This window comes from Rhea americana, unplaced genomic scaffold (assembly GCF_003343005.1).
Source record: "Rhea americana isolate MKP2758 unplaced genomic scaffold, rheAme1 scaffold_40, whole genome shotgun sequence".
NCBI classification, from domain to species: domain Eukaryota; kingdom Metazoa; phylum Chordata; class Aves; order Rheiformes; family Rheidae; genus Rhea; species Rhea americana.
Window position 1 is genome coordinate 5,130,328 of NW_028186535.1, and position 19,525 is coordinate 5,149,852.

The window sequence follows — 19,525 nt, forward strand, 5'->3', positions numbered from 1 at the left end:
TTAAAAGTGATGCCAGTGTTCATTCTCTGCAGATTGTTCATAAGATCTATCTGTTTTTATCTGTTTCAGGTAGATCTGCATGTTTATAGAGTCCGTTTTCTAACAGTCATTGAAAAGAGTATTTTATATGACAGCTTRCATTGGCATTATTCAAAATCATTCTGAGCAAGTCAAAAAGTCTGTAACTTAGAATAGATTAGAAGTTTGAACAGCACTTCTGTTAACCTGAAAACTTAAATATTATCAGTACAGGGTAGCTGAGGCAGATACCAAAATACATTAGACTAAAAGTGTGTGGCTTGAAACTTCATGTCACCATTATTGGTATCTATTTGTGCTTGTGTGTTTTCCAAGTTCTAATGCTTCCTAATGATTTCTGCAGCTGAGGGCACACGCGGTGGATGTAAATGGAAACCAGGTGGAAAATCCTATTGACATTGTCATTAATGTCATTGATATGAATGACAATAGACCTGAATTCTTACACCAGGTTTGGAATGGGACAGTCCCTGAAGGATCAAAGCCAGGTAAGACATGAGCTTTCCGTGTGGAGAAGAGGTATGTGATGACATTTTGGAGGTAATGAAGGAATGTTTTCAGATCATGTAACATTTTCCAAGGTGACTTACTAGTGTGGTGAGCAAAAACCACAGATACTGTTACTGGTTCACCTTATTTTTAATTCACATTTTAGCATGCTAGAATTATTGCAAAAGAAAGAATTATGTATATGTAGTCTGCAACAGAGGGAGGTTTAAGAATATGAATTTAGGGTTACTGCTTTTGAAAATGGATATTGTAGTTCTCACTGTTATGTTGACAGTAGCGGTTGACYGTTTATTTAGTTGATAACCCAGGGTATATCAGCACATTCAGTTTTAGTTCTGAATTTCGGAGGTGTGGGAAATACTGGGATTTGAAATCAAACATTTTTGTTTCAAATCTAGAAAAAACCTTAAAGATTGTATTCGCATCTCATTTAAATTCTAATCAGCTCGTATTTAGTAGCGTACACTGTGGCTGAAGCCAATTTCATATTTTTTCAGTTAAAAAATTAAACTTTTAGAAAAGTTAACATAAGAAATGTAGTTTATCACTTTGCAGCGTTGAGTTGGCACTTGAGATGGAAAGAATGTGTGTCTAGAAAAGACCTTTGAAAAAGTATAGCAAATGAAAATCAACATAAATAATCAGTATGTGCACCAATTCTGAAAATTAARTGTATTTCCTTTGGCTCAATTAATAACATTTTTATCTAAACATGAGAAGCTGTGTATTACAGAGATGTTATTTATGGCAGAATTGTAAGATTTCAATGTTTATGGAGCTTCTTCAGTCATAAGCAAATCTGATATTTCATAAACACAAAGTATTTTTATCTCCTCTTTTGTATTTTAATTTCTTTATTAGTGAGTCTTGGTATTAATCAGTTTGTTTTAAGTAAGGGAAGGAATGTACAGCTTTTACCAAAAGAAATAGATGCTTTGACCATTTTTTTCTTGTAAGTGACCTTGTGTAATCTGAGTAAACTGTGTATATAACATCAATTATTTATCCTGCTATTAGGAACCTATGTGATGACAGTTACCGCCATAGATGCTGATGATCCCAATGCACAAAATGGGATGCTGAGATACAGGATCTTGTCACAAGCCCCAAGCAGCCCCTCGCCAAACATGTTTACAATCAACAATGAGACTGGAGACATTATCACTGTCGCAGCTGGGCTTGACAGAGAGGTAAGGCATGTCTTAATCCCATAGGCTAGGTTGTATTTGATGCTTTGAAGATACATATATTTTGCTAGTAACTTGCACATTTATCGTGTTTTTCCCCCCTCAGATCTGAGCTTCTTCCCTTTTCCTAGCCAGAACTAGTCAACCTGTTTTAGGCCCAGAGAATAAAAACCTGGGAGAGAGGAAATTGATGAAGGTGAAAATGACACCCATGCTTTTTGTGACTGTAGTTTCCCTCATTTCCTGGGGTCATGGATAGAGTCTTGTCTCAAAAGTCTGAAAAGCTTGCCTGCTTTTAAGAAATAGGTGCACACTGCAGCAGAGCAATGCAGATGAGGACTTCATGTGCTCTTGCGGGTTCTGAAACGGGAGACCCCATTCCTCAGCTCCAGCTTGCTTCTCTTGCTGAGCTCTATAGACGAAGATTCCTCAGGAAATGGAATTGTTTATTTTAGAAGATCCAGGAGAGCACAACAAAAGCAGCTAACCTCTCTCTGTCCTCTTCCTAGCTCTTCAGAGGGGTGGTAAATACTCTGAATTCAATCTTCTAGATAATGTGTTGCTAAATTTGCAGTAATTACCTGATGTGAATTTTGTTGATTAAAATAATCAGGGGAAAAGTTACTGATTTTTAAAATGTGAAAAGCATGTCTATAGAAAAATAAAATGATCAGTAGTGAAACTGTATAGTATACAAGTATATACTGTATACTATATAGTATACACTGTATAGTCTGTAACTGTACATTTTACTATTTTCGAGGCCTGGACATGCACTGAAAAACTTTAGGGGGGAAAAAAAAAACTTAACTCCATCAGTAATTTCCTCCTACATCATCGGCAAGTCCCATTCTGTCTAGACTGTTTTTCACAATTCTAGCTACCAGAGATGGCAGCTGTATAATTCCCTGTTCACCCATCTGTGAGAAGGGAACAAAAATATTTTCTCCCAAATTCAGATCTGTCACATGGACTGTGTTTTTGAGCCAGTTTAAACTTCACAAGAGATGAGCATTATTTTTATAAATAAACCGTAAAATATAAAAAAAAATCTTTTTTCAACATATCTTCTTTCAACTTCTGCTTTACTAACCTCATTTCAGGTTATTAACTCTAAAGGATTTTTTTTTTTAATGATTTACTGTTGAGCTTTTTGGTGTTTGCGTATTGAAAATGGAGAAAGATTCTTTCTGATGTTCTGGTTTGGCTATTAATCTTCTACTATATTTTACAGTTTGTAGGTGGCTATCAGAAGATTTGAAAAGCTAAACAAACAGTTAGGTATTGCAATTAACTTAAAGATTTAATAAAATCAATTTAAATTGGTTTTGAAGAGGATGACTTCAAGGAATGGAAAACCCTGAACTTTACAGTGTTGCCATATTAAATTAAAAGAATGGTGGGCATCTTTATCTACCCTTGGTTCTAAAATCTTCTGGTTGTCTTTGATAGGTGAATTTTCAGAAGGGCGTAGTGATAACTCTTAGTTCTATTTCTAAATGGCTAGATGTACCAGAGTGCTTTAGCTCAGAAGAAACCAACTATCTGAAGAACTTAAAGTAAAGCTTCCAAATCGGCTCGCATATTAACAGTTGGAGAAGCCTTGTTGTATACCATTGTTTTTCCTAACTGATCAGTCTACTGCTACCCAAATTAGTCACTGTTTATAAGTATTTCTTTCACATTTTTTAATATCAATGTTTAATGTTAAATCATTCAAATATTAAATTAGACTAATATAAGATAAAATATATWTCTTCCCAAGTCATTATTTTGCTTCCTTCATTTCCTGAGCGTCTTGAAGTCAGCAAAGTTACGAGGAGTCTAAAAAGTCAGGCGTGAATCGTGCCAGTTTTCTGATCGTGAGCTGGGGACTGCCATGTTGCCTAATGGCTTCCCTCTGGAGATGGTCTCCAGGAACCTCCTCAGCTGGAGCATCCAATTCTTTTCCCTTTTCTCTAAGTCATGCTTCTCTTTGTAAAGCTCTAACTGAACCCATAAAATTTGAGACACTGTTTTAATTTCTTAATTTAAGTGACACATTATGAATGTGAGCGTAAGTGTGTTCATACATTACCTATTTTAGGCATGAAGTAAAAATGGTTGCTCTGATGATGTTCTGATCTGGTAGGACTTCAGGTTAACACACAAAATGAAATGTCTAATGTATACAGGAGGAGAGCTACTAAGGTAGAGGACTCAGCTAAAGGCAGAAAAAATCTTTCCTTTGCTTTCCCAGAAGATGGTCTTTCTTGAATTCCAGCTGTTTCTTGTTTCTTTAGCAATTGCTATGGAATTTGCATCAACATTAAAACATATGCCTTACTGCTGGAGGTGCAGAAGTCATCAGGCAGGGTACTTCAGTTTACACACAGACATTCCTATGTCATGTGAGGTTAATTAAGAGAAGTACTCTTTTACTTGGCCTGTATTGGAGTAGAAAGATACAACTGGATGGAACCTGTGTTCTCTTTTGAAGCTGCTAATTTGCAGATTTGTTGCTGCAAAGTCTCTGTGCAGGTTGTTGACACATGCTCAATTGCCTATTTCTGGCTGCTTCTCGACCCACAATAAAAAGAGGAGAACCACCTCCCCTTGTTTCCCTATACTTGGAAAGTTGGTCTATGTTGTGTGCTTGTCGACTTCCAGAATTTCATCTCCAGCAGTTTATCAGTTTATTTTTTATATGAATGCATGTGACTGCTGGAAAAATAAATACTTAAAGTGGCAAGTTATTGTGGCAAAGTATCTTAAGGCCCAGATGAATCCGATGCACTTGCTTTTTCAATAACATAGAATCATCTGGCTGCAAGATTTACTTCAATATCACTCTAGATTTTATTGCTTCACAATAAATCAAGTATTTTTTTTTCTGGATAAAAGCAGTAGAAATATTTCTTTGATTCTACCTTAACTGCTTTCCTTTTTTGGTTGCACAAAGGAAACCTTTAGGATGTTTTTTTAAAAGCGTTTTGAATGTCACTTTGCAAGTATATTTTCTGAAGTAGAATTTGTATACATATTTGTGCATTACTAAACTATATAGTGCATTTCTTTATAAATAATATTAGTGTTGATATCCATAGTCCGAAAGAACTAATCTTTTGTAAAGCTCAGTCTGTAAGTGGTAGAAGAAAATATGATACTGAATGAAAACTTTTATGCTTTAAGTATTTTTGTTCTGACAAAAAAAATTGTGCAACTGCTTTAGTAAATCATTCATAAAAATGATATTTCAAAGTATTATCAACATCTTATGTATGTGATCTTTTTTGAAAGAACTGAATTTAAGGCAATAACACCTCTCTGTGAGATAAAAACTGCTAAAGTTAGAACTGAACTAGTAAATGAAAATGTGTACACAATATATACATTGCACAGTAGAAATTGTAGGTGAGCAAAATCCACTTCTAAGCAACTCTGCATAAAAAACATCTTTCTAGTTATTTAAAAAGCATACAGCCTCGTCAGTGTAGTTTTATAAAGCTAACCAGTTTGAGGTCAGGTCTCAGTTGGGCATTTTTTTCTCATAGAAACGAGGCTTTTGCTTCAGTGAGTCCTGGCGTGATTCCAGCAGTGACTTCAGAATAGAGCTCCCTGCTTAAGGGCTGTTCCTGAAGGCAAAGGAAGCAACGGACGCTGGCGGGGCTGGGGGAGGTGGCGGATTTCTCCTCTGGAATGCTTAACATTTATGGGAATAATCTGTTTGGTTATTCCCTCCCCTTTTCTGTCCATGCCCTTACTAGTCTCGGTTAGCCTTGACAGCTCTAGTTTCCATGGGGATAGCAAGAAGTTGCAACTACAGTTTTATACTTAGGATTGGCTAAAACAAAGCCTTGGCAGTTGAGTCATTTGGCCAATGACTGTGCTTTGGCTTCATTCTCTTAAATGCTTTTGAGGACTTACCCTTTTGTTTTAGTACAAAATAAACTTTTTTTTTTCCTCTTCATTTGCAAAATGTTGTTAAATCTACAATGATCACGTTAACTATATACAGTAGTTTTGATTTTTCAGCATAAGAAGTAGACCCTCTGCCCTAGTCTCAGTGATATTTGAAAAAAAGCACGCAGTTTAATATGTTTGGGTATAATCTGGTGCTGTACTTCTATGATATAAACTTTGCTCTTGTCCTTTCAAGTGATGCTAACTAGAATAAGCAGTATGATCAGCTCATTGCTTAGTGAAGTGCAATTTAAGAAACACCTGCTGTCCTATGGTAATGTTAGTCTTGTCTATAACTTATGTTGGTGTCATTTTGTGTTTTAGAAAGTACAACAATATACATTAATAATTCAAGCTACGGACATGGAAGGAAACCCAACATATGGTCTTTCAAACACAGCAACTGCTGTCATCACTGTGACAGATGTCAATGACAATCCTCCAGAGTTCACTGCTATGACTGTAAGTACAGGGTAGGAGTAACTGTGTGTACATACTTATAACCGTTTCCGTCTTTTGTCATTATAGGTACAAGTTGTAAATATTTATTGCTTATTAAATAGCTTACAGCAAGTAGGATTTAAAACAAGCAGATTATATGCCTTATGCATGACATTCTGCTTACTCCAAAGGGCAAAAGTTAACTAGGGAATGAACAATCCATCAGTTTACTGAGTGACCTGAGGTAGACTTTGTTAGATAAATTGTCAGAGCTCCAGTGAAGTAAGATGTATTCCCTGAAGTTAAATTAGATGGATAATGGTCTGTTCAATATAGTGTTGCTCTCATATGCTTTTATGAGCATGTTAAACTACTTTGTTGTTCTGCAGTTCTATGGTGAAGTACCGGAAAACAGAGTGGATGTTATAGTAGCAAATCTAACTGTGACTGACAAAGATCAACCACACACGCCTGCTTGGAACGCCATGTACCGCATGACAGGGGGAGATCCCACTGGGCGATTTACTATTATGACTGATCCCAACAGTAACGATGGGTTGGTCACCGTTGTGAAGGTAAGAGATGCTTACAGTTCAGCAAGTTAAGCAGAGATCAAATAAGTGGGAGAACGTAGAGAATAAATATGAACTCCCGAGGCCAGCGTGAGACCCAAAAAGTAAGACAAATGGGTACTGTCTGTCTTGTGGAAGTAAGCTGTTTGTCTTCTGCAGTGTTTCTTTAGTTATGCTATCAGTAGTATTCTGAATGTTCAGTTTTAAAAATTGGGTTAGGTTGTTGAAAATGACAGATTCTGAATGCAAGATAGAAATTGGCCTGTGAAAAGGCATTTGCTGAGTATTGGTTGCCAGCGTGAACAAACAGCTTCCTCCTCCTTGGCCACCATTAGTAGGCATACTCGTTGTCTGCTGGTATTATGTCAATGTGTTCCCATTACGGAACTGACACAGATTAAACCGTAAAGGGACAATCAGAAGAGAGAAAGTGATAGGTAGGAGGCTACTTCTACAAGAGGCTTTTAAAGACTAGCTATTTTTAAAACCTCATTTAAATACCTTTTATGGAATAAGCTCTCTATCTTCATTCTCTAATCAGCATAGCTCTGTGTTGAGGGGTGACTTGTTTCAAGTGGTGATAACAATGCAGTACTATAATTAAGCCTGCCAAGCGGTAGCCACCTTTCCTCGTGGCTGTCTGGTAAGCGTCTCCTCTCTGAATTGGTCTGTTCTGGTTTTGAGCCATCCACTTACCAAGTCAAGTGTGACATGCCAATGTTCCAGTTTGGAATTTTAAGCATTCACTTTCTTTCCTTTTGTTTCTATTTTCATTATCTCAGTATCTAGATGGAAAAAAAAGTATATAAAGTTTTTGTACAGCTATAGTGATATTTATAGTAGGTTTTTTTTTACAGAACTGTCTCTGATCTATAACTGCACTTCCCCAGAGGTTCCAATTGTTATATTACATTTTTCCAGCAAGAATTACGTGAGTGGCTGTGCTTTTTAATTGGGCACATACCCATCTTTTCCAGATCTAGGAAGAGTACCAAACTATAAACGTCAGGAAAAATGAGTTTTAAAAAATGCTCCGATTAAGCTAAAGTAATCTAAAGAGAAGCAAACTTAAGATTCTAGATTTCTAATCTTTTTGGTGTAGCTTTACTCAAATTTGTTAAAATATAAATGTACATCCCCTGTATTGCTAGAGTATCTCAGTGTTTTGTTACATATGACCTGATTTAAAGACAGAGTAGCAGCATGAGAAAGAGGACTTATTCTTACGAATACAGGCCTGTTATAAGGAGGGAGTCAGTCATACCATCTGAAATCAGATTCATGTTAAGCAGCACAAGAGAATTACCTTGAGGTGGAAAATGTCAGCTCTGCAGTCTGGCCAATGGCACTCCTTTAAGCACCCATACACAGAAAGGGTTGGAGGCTAGCTTACAATTTTTTGTTTGTAGTGCAGTGAATTGATCTTTGGTCTGTCAACTCTAATGAAGATCAGATTGTTTAGTAGCGCATGCCAGGTACTACCTGTAAGATGCAGGGCTCTTTCAAGTCTAGAATCAGTGCAAGCCATGCAGTGCATAGCATTAGTCAGTATCAGGCCTTAAGAAAAGCCTGAGCCATATGCAACGTGACAAAGGAACTCTAGCCTCAGCCTGTTTTTACTCCTCCTTAAATTGGACTACCGGCTCAGTGAGAAAGGCCCCAAACTGAAGGACGTCTGGACTATGAAGCTGGCAGCTGCAGGGATACCAGCAATGGAATTAGCTGGAATTACAAAGTTGTTTTAAGAAAATGCAAGGGCATGAGAATCCTTGATTTAGTGGGATGTATTATAGTTGTGATCTTGATTGAAGGAAAGATTCATTTTGACAGCATAGAGAAACAGGTTCCCTCCCTGACAGAGAGCTCCTCAGGAGGCCTGTCTGCTCAAACAAGTGCCTGGCACCAAGCTGTGAGCTTCTGCATCTCCCTGTGATGAAGCTAGCTGTTTACTTAGCTTTTCACTAATGGCAGGACCAAAGCGTGTTAAGTCTAAGAATGCCAAAGTGTTTCTAGCTCATCAAACTTTAAAATTGCTACTGCTGCTAAGTAAAATCCCAATCAAGTTATGTGTTTAGGTATTACACTGATTGCATTCTCTTCAGACTCTGCTCATTTTTATTGAGAAAGCAGTCTAAATWCTGTCTGAAAACTTACCTTAATGTAAAAATGTTACCTTTTGGCCATCACTGTTGTGAGTAAACATTAACACTCCTTGCTCTTTACTTTTGCCAGCCTATTGACTTTGAGACCAACAGGATGTTTGTACTCACTGTAGCTGCGGAAAATCAAGTGCCTTTGGCTAAGGGGATTCAGCATCCTCCCCAGTCAACAGCAACCGTGTCCATTACAGTCATTGATGTGAATGAGAGTCCATATTTTGTTCCAAACCCTAAGCTTGTGCGCCAGGAAGAAGGACTACTTGCTGGCAGCATGTTAACAACTTTCACTGCTCAAGACCCTGATCGTTATATGCAGCAAACCTCTCTAAGGTACTACATAATAATATAGTTAGTCATCAACTGGATAACATCCTTCAATCCTGAAATGCAATATATGTTTTAGAGTGAGTGGGAAGCAAAGCAACTGCATGTTAATTGACTGCATTTACTACAACACACAACTAGAGCAAAACATCATGTAGGTTTTTTTTGCAGTCCACCCAAAAGTGAGTTTTGGCTGTAAAGAAAGTGTGACCTGACCAATGTTCCTAGGTCTGTCATCTTCTATCTTGATGAAAGATACCTAGTATTAGTTCCGTAAGTATATAAGCATCCCAGTGAATTCAGTCAGAGCAGCCACATGGCTAATATGAATTAAGATCATTTTCAATTTAAATTAGCCACTAATTTTGATACTGCAGCAAAGACAAGTCAGATCATGGACCAGATCATAAGGGCTTTYGTACTCCTTGTTTATTCTTGTCCGTCTGTGTACTCTTGTACTGATAGCTATAATTGTAATTAACCTGATGCCTAAAAYTAAGGCAAGTGAAGAGGATAAAACAAGATCACATAAAGAATGCTTTTGCCTAGGTTGTTTAAAACATGATTGCTGGCTAAAAAACTGAGGCACAACTATGAGCTTTAGGCCAGGATTCGCTTGTCTAGCTTTTCCAACAGCTTTTTAGGTCATATAGAAGAAACCTCAAAATTCTTTTTCTGGTTTTCCTTCTAAAATTAAGATTCTTATTTTTACCTTGTTTTGCTTAGCTCTTGCTGATATTTGGTTCTTTTTTTGGACATAACTGRCAGACACAATAGCATGAGGACTTCAGAATATATACATTTTTAATGAGCTAAGATAGCTTGTTCTTGGTTAATGTCAAAGCAAAAATTTGTCAGATAGAARGATGGCTTTGAAAGACCTTTATCTCAAATAAAGGTGAGAACCTTGTTTTTWAAAAAAACAAAAAACTTGGGCCTCTGTGAAAAACTAATTTAAACAATACCAAAACCTCTACTAAGCACCATCTACATACTTCTACCCCTCTCCATCTCTGTCTCCTGCTTTGAGTGTTCCCAGAACATAAAAGTTAGTATGAGCAGCTTTTTTAGGTGCAGAACGAACTGCTCTCTGTAATGAGGTGTAGTAATTGAATCTGTGTGTGAATGTTACATAGTTTAAGATAACTACAATTTGTATACATTCATTTTTATATAAATCAAAGTTTCTTAAGTTACATGACAATTTACCTGGCAGGGCACTTAAGGACAATCCTAAAATAAGATTCTTGAGTATGTCTTTTCAAGAATTCTAGCAATAAGGCTAAATAAATGGAAATCTGTAATTAAATATTGTGTCCAAATACGATGTGTGTATTCAGAATACAAGTAAAAATATTTAYGTTCTCTTTGAAAAGTGTCTTGCCATATAAGTAACACATCTTGTGATCAAATACACAGGTACTCAAAACTTTCAGATCCTGCCAACTGGCTGAAAATTGACCCTGTTAATGGGCAAATAACTACAACTGCTGTTTTGGACAGAGAGTCAATGTATGTSCAAAACAATATGTATAATGCAACTTTCCTTGCATCTGACAATGGTACGTATCATTGTGTATATTTGGTATTACAAGTTTTCAAAAAGCTKCTTCTGCATATTTGAATGGCATTCTATTTTACCATGAAAATATACTTAGAATATATCTGTTGGGAAGTTAAAAGCCTGTACTAATATCAGACTTCATATATTTCTCTACTTGGAAGACAGACTGAAGTGCRAGTTTGTGAGTTTGGAGAAAGACAGTGATTTATTTCTGTTAGTTAAGTCTAGAGAAAACTGAAAAAGTCAGCAGAAGATGGTGAAGCACAGCCTGAGTGGGGCTGATGAGTTTTAGCGTTACTATATGGGGAATAACATGCTGAAGGGGGGTACGAGTAGTTTTTTCTTCTTCTTTTCTTTTTTAAACACACTGACTTCAGCAGTTCAGGGAAAAAAATTACCTTTTCAATGTCAGTTTGTTAATGAAGATTTCTGGTTAAAAATRACTCCTTTGAGTTCAGATGGAATGCTGTGCTGATTATACCCAGTATCAGAAAGCTGGAAAGGTATAATTGGGAACATTCTCACGTTAGAGGGGAAACCTGAAAAACTGCAGCTATTTACCTTGGAGAGCAGACAAATGGTAAAATTACATAAACAGATACAGTATAACAAAGATCAGCTATTTCTATKCTTTTGGCCCCATTCTGGAGAGCAAAATTAAATGAAAGTGGAATTAGATTTATAGAAAAAAAGAAGAGAGAAAAAAGAGAACCATTGCTAATTATACTGAGAAATTCAGTGCTGCRTGTTCTCACAAATGTGTGAATTTAGCAAGGTTTAAGGAAGCATATCACATTCAATATGGATAACAAGAATGTCTAAAAGTATGAATCTGTGTTCTGAAAAGTATTAGAAAGAATTTAAATAGCATATTTGGGGTGAGAGGCGATCATAAGTATTCTATGTTATAAAAGAAATTTTCCAGAGGATAAACTATCCCAATTCTACACTACTTTTCTCTGAAGTGTTTGATGTGAACTGTCTCTGAAGAGGACTGTCTTTCTGATCAAGTAGTTACTGTGTTTTCCGTGATCTGTGGAAAYGCAATTATTTGCTGAATTTTGCTGAATAGGGCATTTCTTTTTGTAGACACACTCTGTAAGGAKTTGCGTGTTTACAGGAACATTATCACAGTGTTAGATTAGCTAGATAAAGTCAGAATCCCAAAACTGAGGTGTGTACATGTACGTGATAATTGAAAAGTGTTGGTGTATTATTTAACTGACTTTCAAATTGGATACAGACTCAAGAGCATTTCCTTTTCTTGAAGGAATTCCTCCAATGAGCGGAACTGGTACACTTCAGATATACTTGCTTGACATCAACGATAACGCTCCCCAAGTGAATCCAAAAGAAGCCACAACTTGTGAAACAGTACAGCCTAATGCTATTAACATCACTGCTGTGGACCCCGACATCGATCCAAATGCAGGCCCATTCGCCTTCGAGCTGCCTGACACACCTCCTAGTATTAAGAGGAATTGGACCATTGTTCGAATTAGTGGTAATTAGCGTTATAGAAATCCTAACTGTTTTAAAGGAACTGTTGCATGTACTTTGCAGTGTTTTACTTTGGTATTATTTCACAACATACAATAATTTGGTTAATATGAATAGGAAAGCACCTTAGTGTCAGGTCCCCAAAGAATAAGAATTTTTTGAGAGAGATGTTTGGAGTAATAAAGTTTTTCATCCTGAGTGTCATGTAGCGGATTAAACAAAAAATTAATGCAGAGCTCAAAGACAAAATGTTTTTGCCATTACTGTTTTCAGTCCCCAAGAGTAACACCTTACCTTTCAACAAGTGCCTTATTTTCACCTGCAGGTGATCATGCCCAGCTTTCTTTAAGGATCAGATTCCTGGAGGCAGGTATCTACGATGTGCCCATAGTCATTACAGATTCTGGAAATCCACATGCGTCAAGCACGTCTGTTCTGAAAGTGAAGGTTTGCCAGTGTGACATAAACGGGGACTGTACTGACGTGGATCGAATTGTTGGCGCAGGACTGGGCACTGGCGCCATCATTGCAATTCTGCTTTGTATCATCATCTTGCTCAGTAAGTAGAGGGATCTCTTAAGCTTGGCTCTTTTGTTCCTGCATTGAAAGTACCATCTTACATTTTAATGTACTGAAAAAGACTAAACAGTGATTTAAGACTCAAGTCCAGGAATTGTTGCTGTTTACTTTTATGTCTTGGACAGGTATAAAAACTTTCTGATGATAAAGGAGTAGGAGTTTGAGAAACAGATTATTACAAGCTTTTGCATAGATACTTGGCAGTTAAGAGCATGTTTTCCATGCTGGGCTTATGGAAGAGGCTTTCCATCTGTGCCCAAGTATGCATGTTACATCAGTGAGTGACCAGGATGAAGAATGACTAGCCCTCAGAGGTCTAGCCTCTATCTGCTGCTGGTTTTGTGACTTGACACCACCCACAGCTGGTAACCATGCCTCTAAGGAATGCTCTGGTATTAGTGTTAGTAGAATATTTTATAATTTGGAAAGTAATACATCACAGCCCTTCATATAAGGCCTGACAAGCAGGCAGCCATGCAGGAAAAGAGATACGCATCTTTAAGTATTGCATAAATTGTACTGGTATTTTATTTTTCTCTCTAGTACATTTAATAAGGAAAATGAGCAAGCATCGTAGCTAAGTGTCTGTCCAGTGCAGTAAATTGGATGCTAGCTCTCTTACACATTAAGGCTAACTGATTTCTGGTTGCAGTGGAACACAAGAAAGGGATTAACCTGTATATATATATATATATATAAAATAAAAATAAAATAAATAAAAAGAAGTCTTTGAGCCTGGCAAAGCCCATAGTGTATGCAAGGGCTATATACAATGATTTCCCCAATACCAGATGTTAGGTGTTGATTTAACAGAACCTTACTGCAATAACCAAATCCTTTAAGGTATTTTCATATAATTACATTCCAGGTATATTGGGATTTCTTTTGATGAATGTTCTTTCTGTTTATAGTTGGAAACACATCCATTGTATTAGAAATTTATTTACTCACATTTATTCCATGTTTTTTCTCATTGTTTTCTTCAACAACTTTGGTTCATAAACAAACTATAACTGAAAAATTGTCAAGATTAAAGCAAAGTTTAAGAATGTATAGTTCTAAATTGACTYTTCCGTAGTCTTGACTGTTTTTGCCTCTAAATATAAATCTAAACTTGGGCAAGAGTCTGGTGAACAGCCAAACTAGATGCCCGTGTGGGTCAAGAAACTTTGTAATATTCAAAGATCAGAATTGCTTGAACTGTATAGTGTGCCATATATTCTTGAGACATAGCAGAAAGAAATTAAAAAAAATAGAATTTTTTATAAATCTCTCACTACTGGAGAGATTCCCTTGTGAAGCTAGTGGTTTATGAGGTCCAATCTTTCTTACCTTCTTTTATTGCAAGTATATTTTGCAGATGTGGAACAGATATGTGACTTTTATGGCCTGAATATGTGATTGATTCCCAAATTAAATCATCTATCATACGTTAAGTTCAAGCATCTCTTGCTCAAGCTTCCTTGTTTTATATTAAAAAAAAAAGAAAAAAGAAAAAGAAAAGAAAAAAAAGCATAGCCAGAACTGACTTTAGGTCAACCAGGTTTACTTCTAAACTATGAGAAACTGAATAATAATGATGCATTAAATTCACTGCAGTCCAATCACTTAGCTTTACACGTATTTTACCAAAATAAGTCAAGAGATCTATTGGATAGATAGCTAGGTTGCTTTAGTACGTACTTAACTCTATAAACGCCAAAGGGTATTCTTGCAGGTTCCAACTAATAATACTAGATTTTTAAAAGGTAGCACTCTGTGCTACAGAAAGTAGAGTGTACTACGTGGCTTTGTGGGAGAGCCCAGAACTTCAGTCTGCTAGTCTGCTCTACCACGGGTACTGTGCCCAAGCCATTAACGGTATCTGTACAGGGTAGTTAAGAAAATCATGTTCTGTCCTCCAGAAAAGTTTTTAAAACCTTCTCTCCTGCTTAAAATGTTCTTGTTTGTGACTGCTTAGTTTAGTAACACTCTGCCTTTCTATTTGACATAGTTCCTAGGTGTGTGATATGACATAATTTAGTTATTCTACATCTGCTTAGGCTATATTAGCAAGTTTACTAGATGAAAGGCTTGTTTAACAAACTATCAGGAAATATCCCTGAGTTTTCAGGTAGAGCTACCTGAACAGTTGTGCTAGTTCCTATATAGGGCTGGTGTAGTTGGCAACAAAAGAAAAGAAGCTTGTCTTTCTTGAAAGGAAACCTGAGCTGATTATCTTATTCATCTTGGATTACTGAAATGTCACATCTAGATCAGCCAAGGCCAGCAGCAATCTCTTGGTTTAAGTTTGCACAATTTTCTGTGGCTATACTTCAGAGTCAAGACATGTTTTTGTATCTTCCCTTTTACAATGCAGTTTTAGTTTTAATGTTCGTGGTATGGATGAAACGCCGTGATAAGGAGCGTCAGGCCAAGCAGCTTCTGATTGATCCAGAAGATGATGTGAGGGACAACATTCTGAAATATGATGAAGAAGGTGGTGGAGAAGAAGATCAGGTGAGAAATGATTAGTGATTTTATGTRAAGATTCGTGTTTCACACTGTGCTTGATCTATTTCTGTTTCTTTTGACACATTGTTATAAGTAGCCAGTTTTTGCATCAAATACTACAGACACTAAGTTAAAATTTCAAAAACCTAAAAGACCACATTACTTTTCCATGTCATTTTTTGCTGTTCTAGAGGTGTCAACTGCCTGTCTTTTGGATGAGGTGTAAAACTAGTATCTGGCCCACTTACAAACTTTAAAATAGTCATGGCATCCTGGCCATATTCCAATATGTGCAGTTATATTTAAAYGTAAAATTAAATTCACTGTCATTTCAGTCTGTAAACATTTTTCACTCTTTGTCCAAGGTAGCATTGTACAGAATCCCTAGTGCAACATGGCTAATATATGCTACTCAAAATATAACCCTTTTTTTGGTGGTGGATGAGTGCCTTTCTGGATGTTTGGTAATGTTGGCTATTGACAAATTAGCCACTGCTGGGATYTGAGTTTGGAAAGTTTTTAAGTAGCTGTCAGGGCACATCTGTGTTTATTCAGATACCTCTCCAGTCAGGTCCCATATGCATTTACTCTCATAGCACCTCTGAATGGATCAYTGCTGATATTTCAGAGGACTGAGAGTGAAGTTTATATACTAAAAATAGCTTAATTTTTCCTTTCTTTCCAAGTTAGTAAATTTCCAAGTGGTGCAGTTTCTTTCCTTCAGAGGAGATTTATTAAATGCTTTATGAGCATGACAAATAGTAGATTTATGCATGTTATTAGTGGTAGAAGTAAGTGTAGTAATTACAAAGTGAACAGTGCATAAAATGAGCCTAAGAAAATTTTCAGTAAAAAGCCTTGAAAAATTCAGTATAATTCTTCCACACATCCCCAGTCACAGTCATCCAGCACTTAAGTTATCTGAGAAGTATCTCTCTTCACTGCTACAGACATTTATAGCTTCCCTCTGTTCTTTTGTTTGTCTGTCTGAAACTTGTATTCCCCTTAGCAATTTCCATGCTTCRTGTATTTCCCCAGGTATTATTCCTAGTTCCTGGCTTTTCTACATGACTTTATTTTTAAGCAATTTGCAGAGGAAACTTCAGCTTATGCAATTTTGGAAAATTGCTTATGTTGCTGATTAAACCGAAGACAACCCTTTGAGATTGTATGTATTCAAGTTGTTTATATACAGACAGTTTTGAGTAAAAGAATTGCATCCAATCTGTGCATCTGTTATCTCACAGATGAATTACAAGTTTAAAAACATCAAGAAACTGAGAACTAATTTTACAGTTCACATATTGCCAGCTCTTGTCCACCCACAATTCTTTGCAGGAGCTATTTATCATTTTTTCGCATGATTTGGATTTTTAATTATAGTCCACACAATCCTCAGGACGGAGTCAGTAARGGGCATAGAATATATGCTGTTCTTTGAGAAGGTCGTAGGTGATGCTAAAATAGAGTTGGGAGAGGTTGTGCTGCAGAGCAGAAACCTTATGTATTGTAGCAATTCCACAGAGAAGACTAAAATACTTAACAGTTTAGAAATAGTGCTGAAACCAGCCTTGTATCCATCTCGCATTATGCTTATCTCTAGTGAATGTGGTGTCTTCAGGAGTTTTGTAGCCAGGGAAGTGCAGCAGGAGACAATGCTGTGGGCATGCAGTAATGCTTAGCAGGATGTAAACCATTCATAAATGCAGCATTTTGCCCATTATGGATGAGCATGCATTGAAAGACGGAGCTGTCAATAGATGGGGTAGCATTAAAGTGGTAAGAAATGGAGAATGAGGGTCATTTCCTCTCCCAGTGATTCCAAAAAGCACCTAGAAACAGRGAGATTCAAAGACATTTTTAGAAAATTAAGTGGCTTTTAGCTATRACTCTCTGCTCACTTTCTTAAGACAGAAACTTTGAGGCTATTGTTGCAAATTACCACTGCCAGCTATGTAGTTCAGCTACGCTGGTCCCTGTTGTGAGCCATTGAGCAGAACACATTAGTGTCTGATGGTCTAAAGAAACTTTATACACCCAAAACGTAACAAACATCATAGGAAGAGAAGAAGAAAAACTTGCAAAAAAAGTAGCAAGTGTTTATAACCACTTCTTTAACAAACTTTTTAGACCACTGTCTAGGTAAAAAGAAAGGAGCAGGTTTTCCCACAGCTTCAAAGATAAGAATTTTTGCCTCTCCAAAACATCCAAGTAGAGAGCACAGGCTTTTAACTTAAATTAGCTGTCTGAAATGGATGATGGGAATACATTTTGTCTTTATTTTCAGGGAGGTGTTTTTACTTTGTTTATATTAGTTTGACATTTTGCCATGTGAAATCTGAATTTCTGTCTGTGCTTAATTAGTTGATAATATTTCCTAGGTTCACTTATTTAACATCATTGTACCCCAGCAGCTCCATGGAAAGAGGAAGAATAAGCATTTGAAATACTTAAAGAATTTTCCTGCAAGTAATGATCACATCTTTGCAAACTGTGGCTTAGCAAAATACTGCACAAGCAAAGCTGTGTACAGACCATTCCAAACAATGGACCTTGGCCATCAAGGTCTTTGTATGTTTGACAAAGTTAAAGAGCCTTTCCTCTTTAGTGTTCCCAAAAAAGCATAGGAGACTGCCATTAAAATCTGTTTTTAGAATAAGGCCTCATAGGGCAAAACCACAACTGTTCAATTAAAGTCAGGAAAAATTATTTCATGTCAAGCTTGCATGCACAAGTCATCAGCGAATGGCAGAGAAAATTTTTAATGTTGATGTTAATGTTCTCTGGTGCACTCTCCCAAAAAACATCAGGACTGACTGTGAACAAGCATCTTCAGCGGGARACAGTGCATAAAGTGATTCCACAGCACAGAACCATCCGACAAAGCATGTACCTCATTCAGCAAAAGGAATGCTCAAAGCTTCAGCTGAATTTCAGAGGAAACACAGCATGTTTTAACAGCTTCAGATGTTTTCATAATGCACRGCTTTGAAAATTACTTATTTTTGTTTATAACAAGCAAATTATTTAGGCATCTTTTAAAATCAAATGTTTCCTGAATCAGTACTTGAAGGTTTGTCTTGTATGACTTCATCTTTCTCCTGTTTATACCAAGTGTTTAGGTGACATAAGGATTATGGTTGGCAGGGCTTGAAGATAAGTGATATGATTAATGACTGTATCCTGAACAAAAGTACTTTTAGACTTCTTTTTTCWTTTGGGGGTTTTCTTTAGTTAGAAGCTATGCAGTTGGATTTCTTACCTTTCATGGCAGATAGAGAAACTCTTAAAGCATGTTCATCATCTTCCTCTCAGACTCTTTCTACAGGAAATTAAAGTTGCCAGTAACAAGTTTGATTAGTTCCATATTTAGACTAGTTCCTCTGAATCATAGCAACTGTCAGCAAAAAGGTGGAATGCTTGGGGTTTTTGTTTGTTTTTTTTTGTTTTTTTTTTTGTTTTGTTTTGTTTTTTGTTTTTTTTCCTAAGCTATCATTTCTAAGATATTATGATATTTGTCATAAAAGAGCAGTTGATTCTGTCTTGGAGACTGCTGTTAATCCCATGTGAGGCCTTCTTGGCTCTCAGATAAGTGATATTTTGTTCAGTCTGATAGAGTGAGTGCATGCTTGTAAAGAAAAACGAGACTCTTGAATGGTATATCCTCTTTCCCTAGCCTGATAGGCTGCAGAGGCAATGCTCATTTTTGGTTGGAATAATGTACTGAGGGTTGTGTGATCTCTATAGCAATTGAGAAAAATACTTCCAATTCCCTCAGCCAGCAAAACTCTAGAGCTGTTTGTCATAAGTAATGTTAKCCTGCTCCCCACTGAAGAGTGTTGTCAGCACAGGAAATGTTCTGAATTTTTTTATTTAAACTTACATTTTCTGGAAATCTGGACAGTAAAACCAGCTCTGAAAGCTGTACAGCACCTGTATCATTCAAGGCAGAAACATTTTTTCCTAGTGTCTGGAAAGATCACTGTTCTGCCAGGCATTTCTGGACAAAAGCTGATATCCTGAGTGGATAGTAGGGGGCAGGAGAAGGAAGAGATACTCCTGGATAGAAAGAGATAGAAAGTCTGTACCATTTATTCTCAGGATTTTGAGTATAATATTTTCCATTTGTAACAATTTGGCTACCTGAGTACAGGCAGTGGGCCAGGAGTAGCTTTGAGTCATCATTCCACTAAAGTCAGTAGGGCTGTGGTTTTG

At 36.8% G+C, this 19,525-nt stretch overlaps 1 protein-coding gene across 1 annotated transcript in view; it reads left to right on the forward strand.

Annotated features, from left to right (window-relative positions):
- Nucleotides 1–19,525, forward strand: part of CDH2 (cadherin 2) — a gene marked incomplete at its 5' end in the record, with an annotated part of 117,062 nt that overhangs the window by 79,946 nt on the left and 17,591 nt on the right. The window contains 9 exons of the mRNA XM_085314299.1: nt 383–527; nt 1,567–1,739; nt 6,003–6,140; nt 6,509–6,694; nt 8,924–9,180; nt 10,594–10,736; nt 12,009–12,242; nt 12,564–12,797; nt 15,177–15,316. Coding sequence (XP_085170425.1) covers nt 383–527; nt 1,567–1,739; nt 6,003–6,140; nt 6,509–6,694; nt 8,924–9,180; nt 10,594–10,736; nt 12,009–12,242; nt 12,564–12,797; nt 15,177–15,316 — 1,650 coding nt within the window. The remainder of the gene's footprint in view (nt 1–382; nt 528–1,566; nt 1,740–6,002; nt 6,141–6,508; nt 6,695–8,923; nt 9,181–10,593; nt 10,737–12,008; nt 12,243–12,563; nt 12,798–15,176; nt 15,317–19,525) is intronic.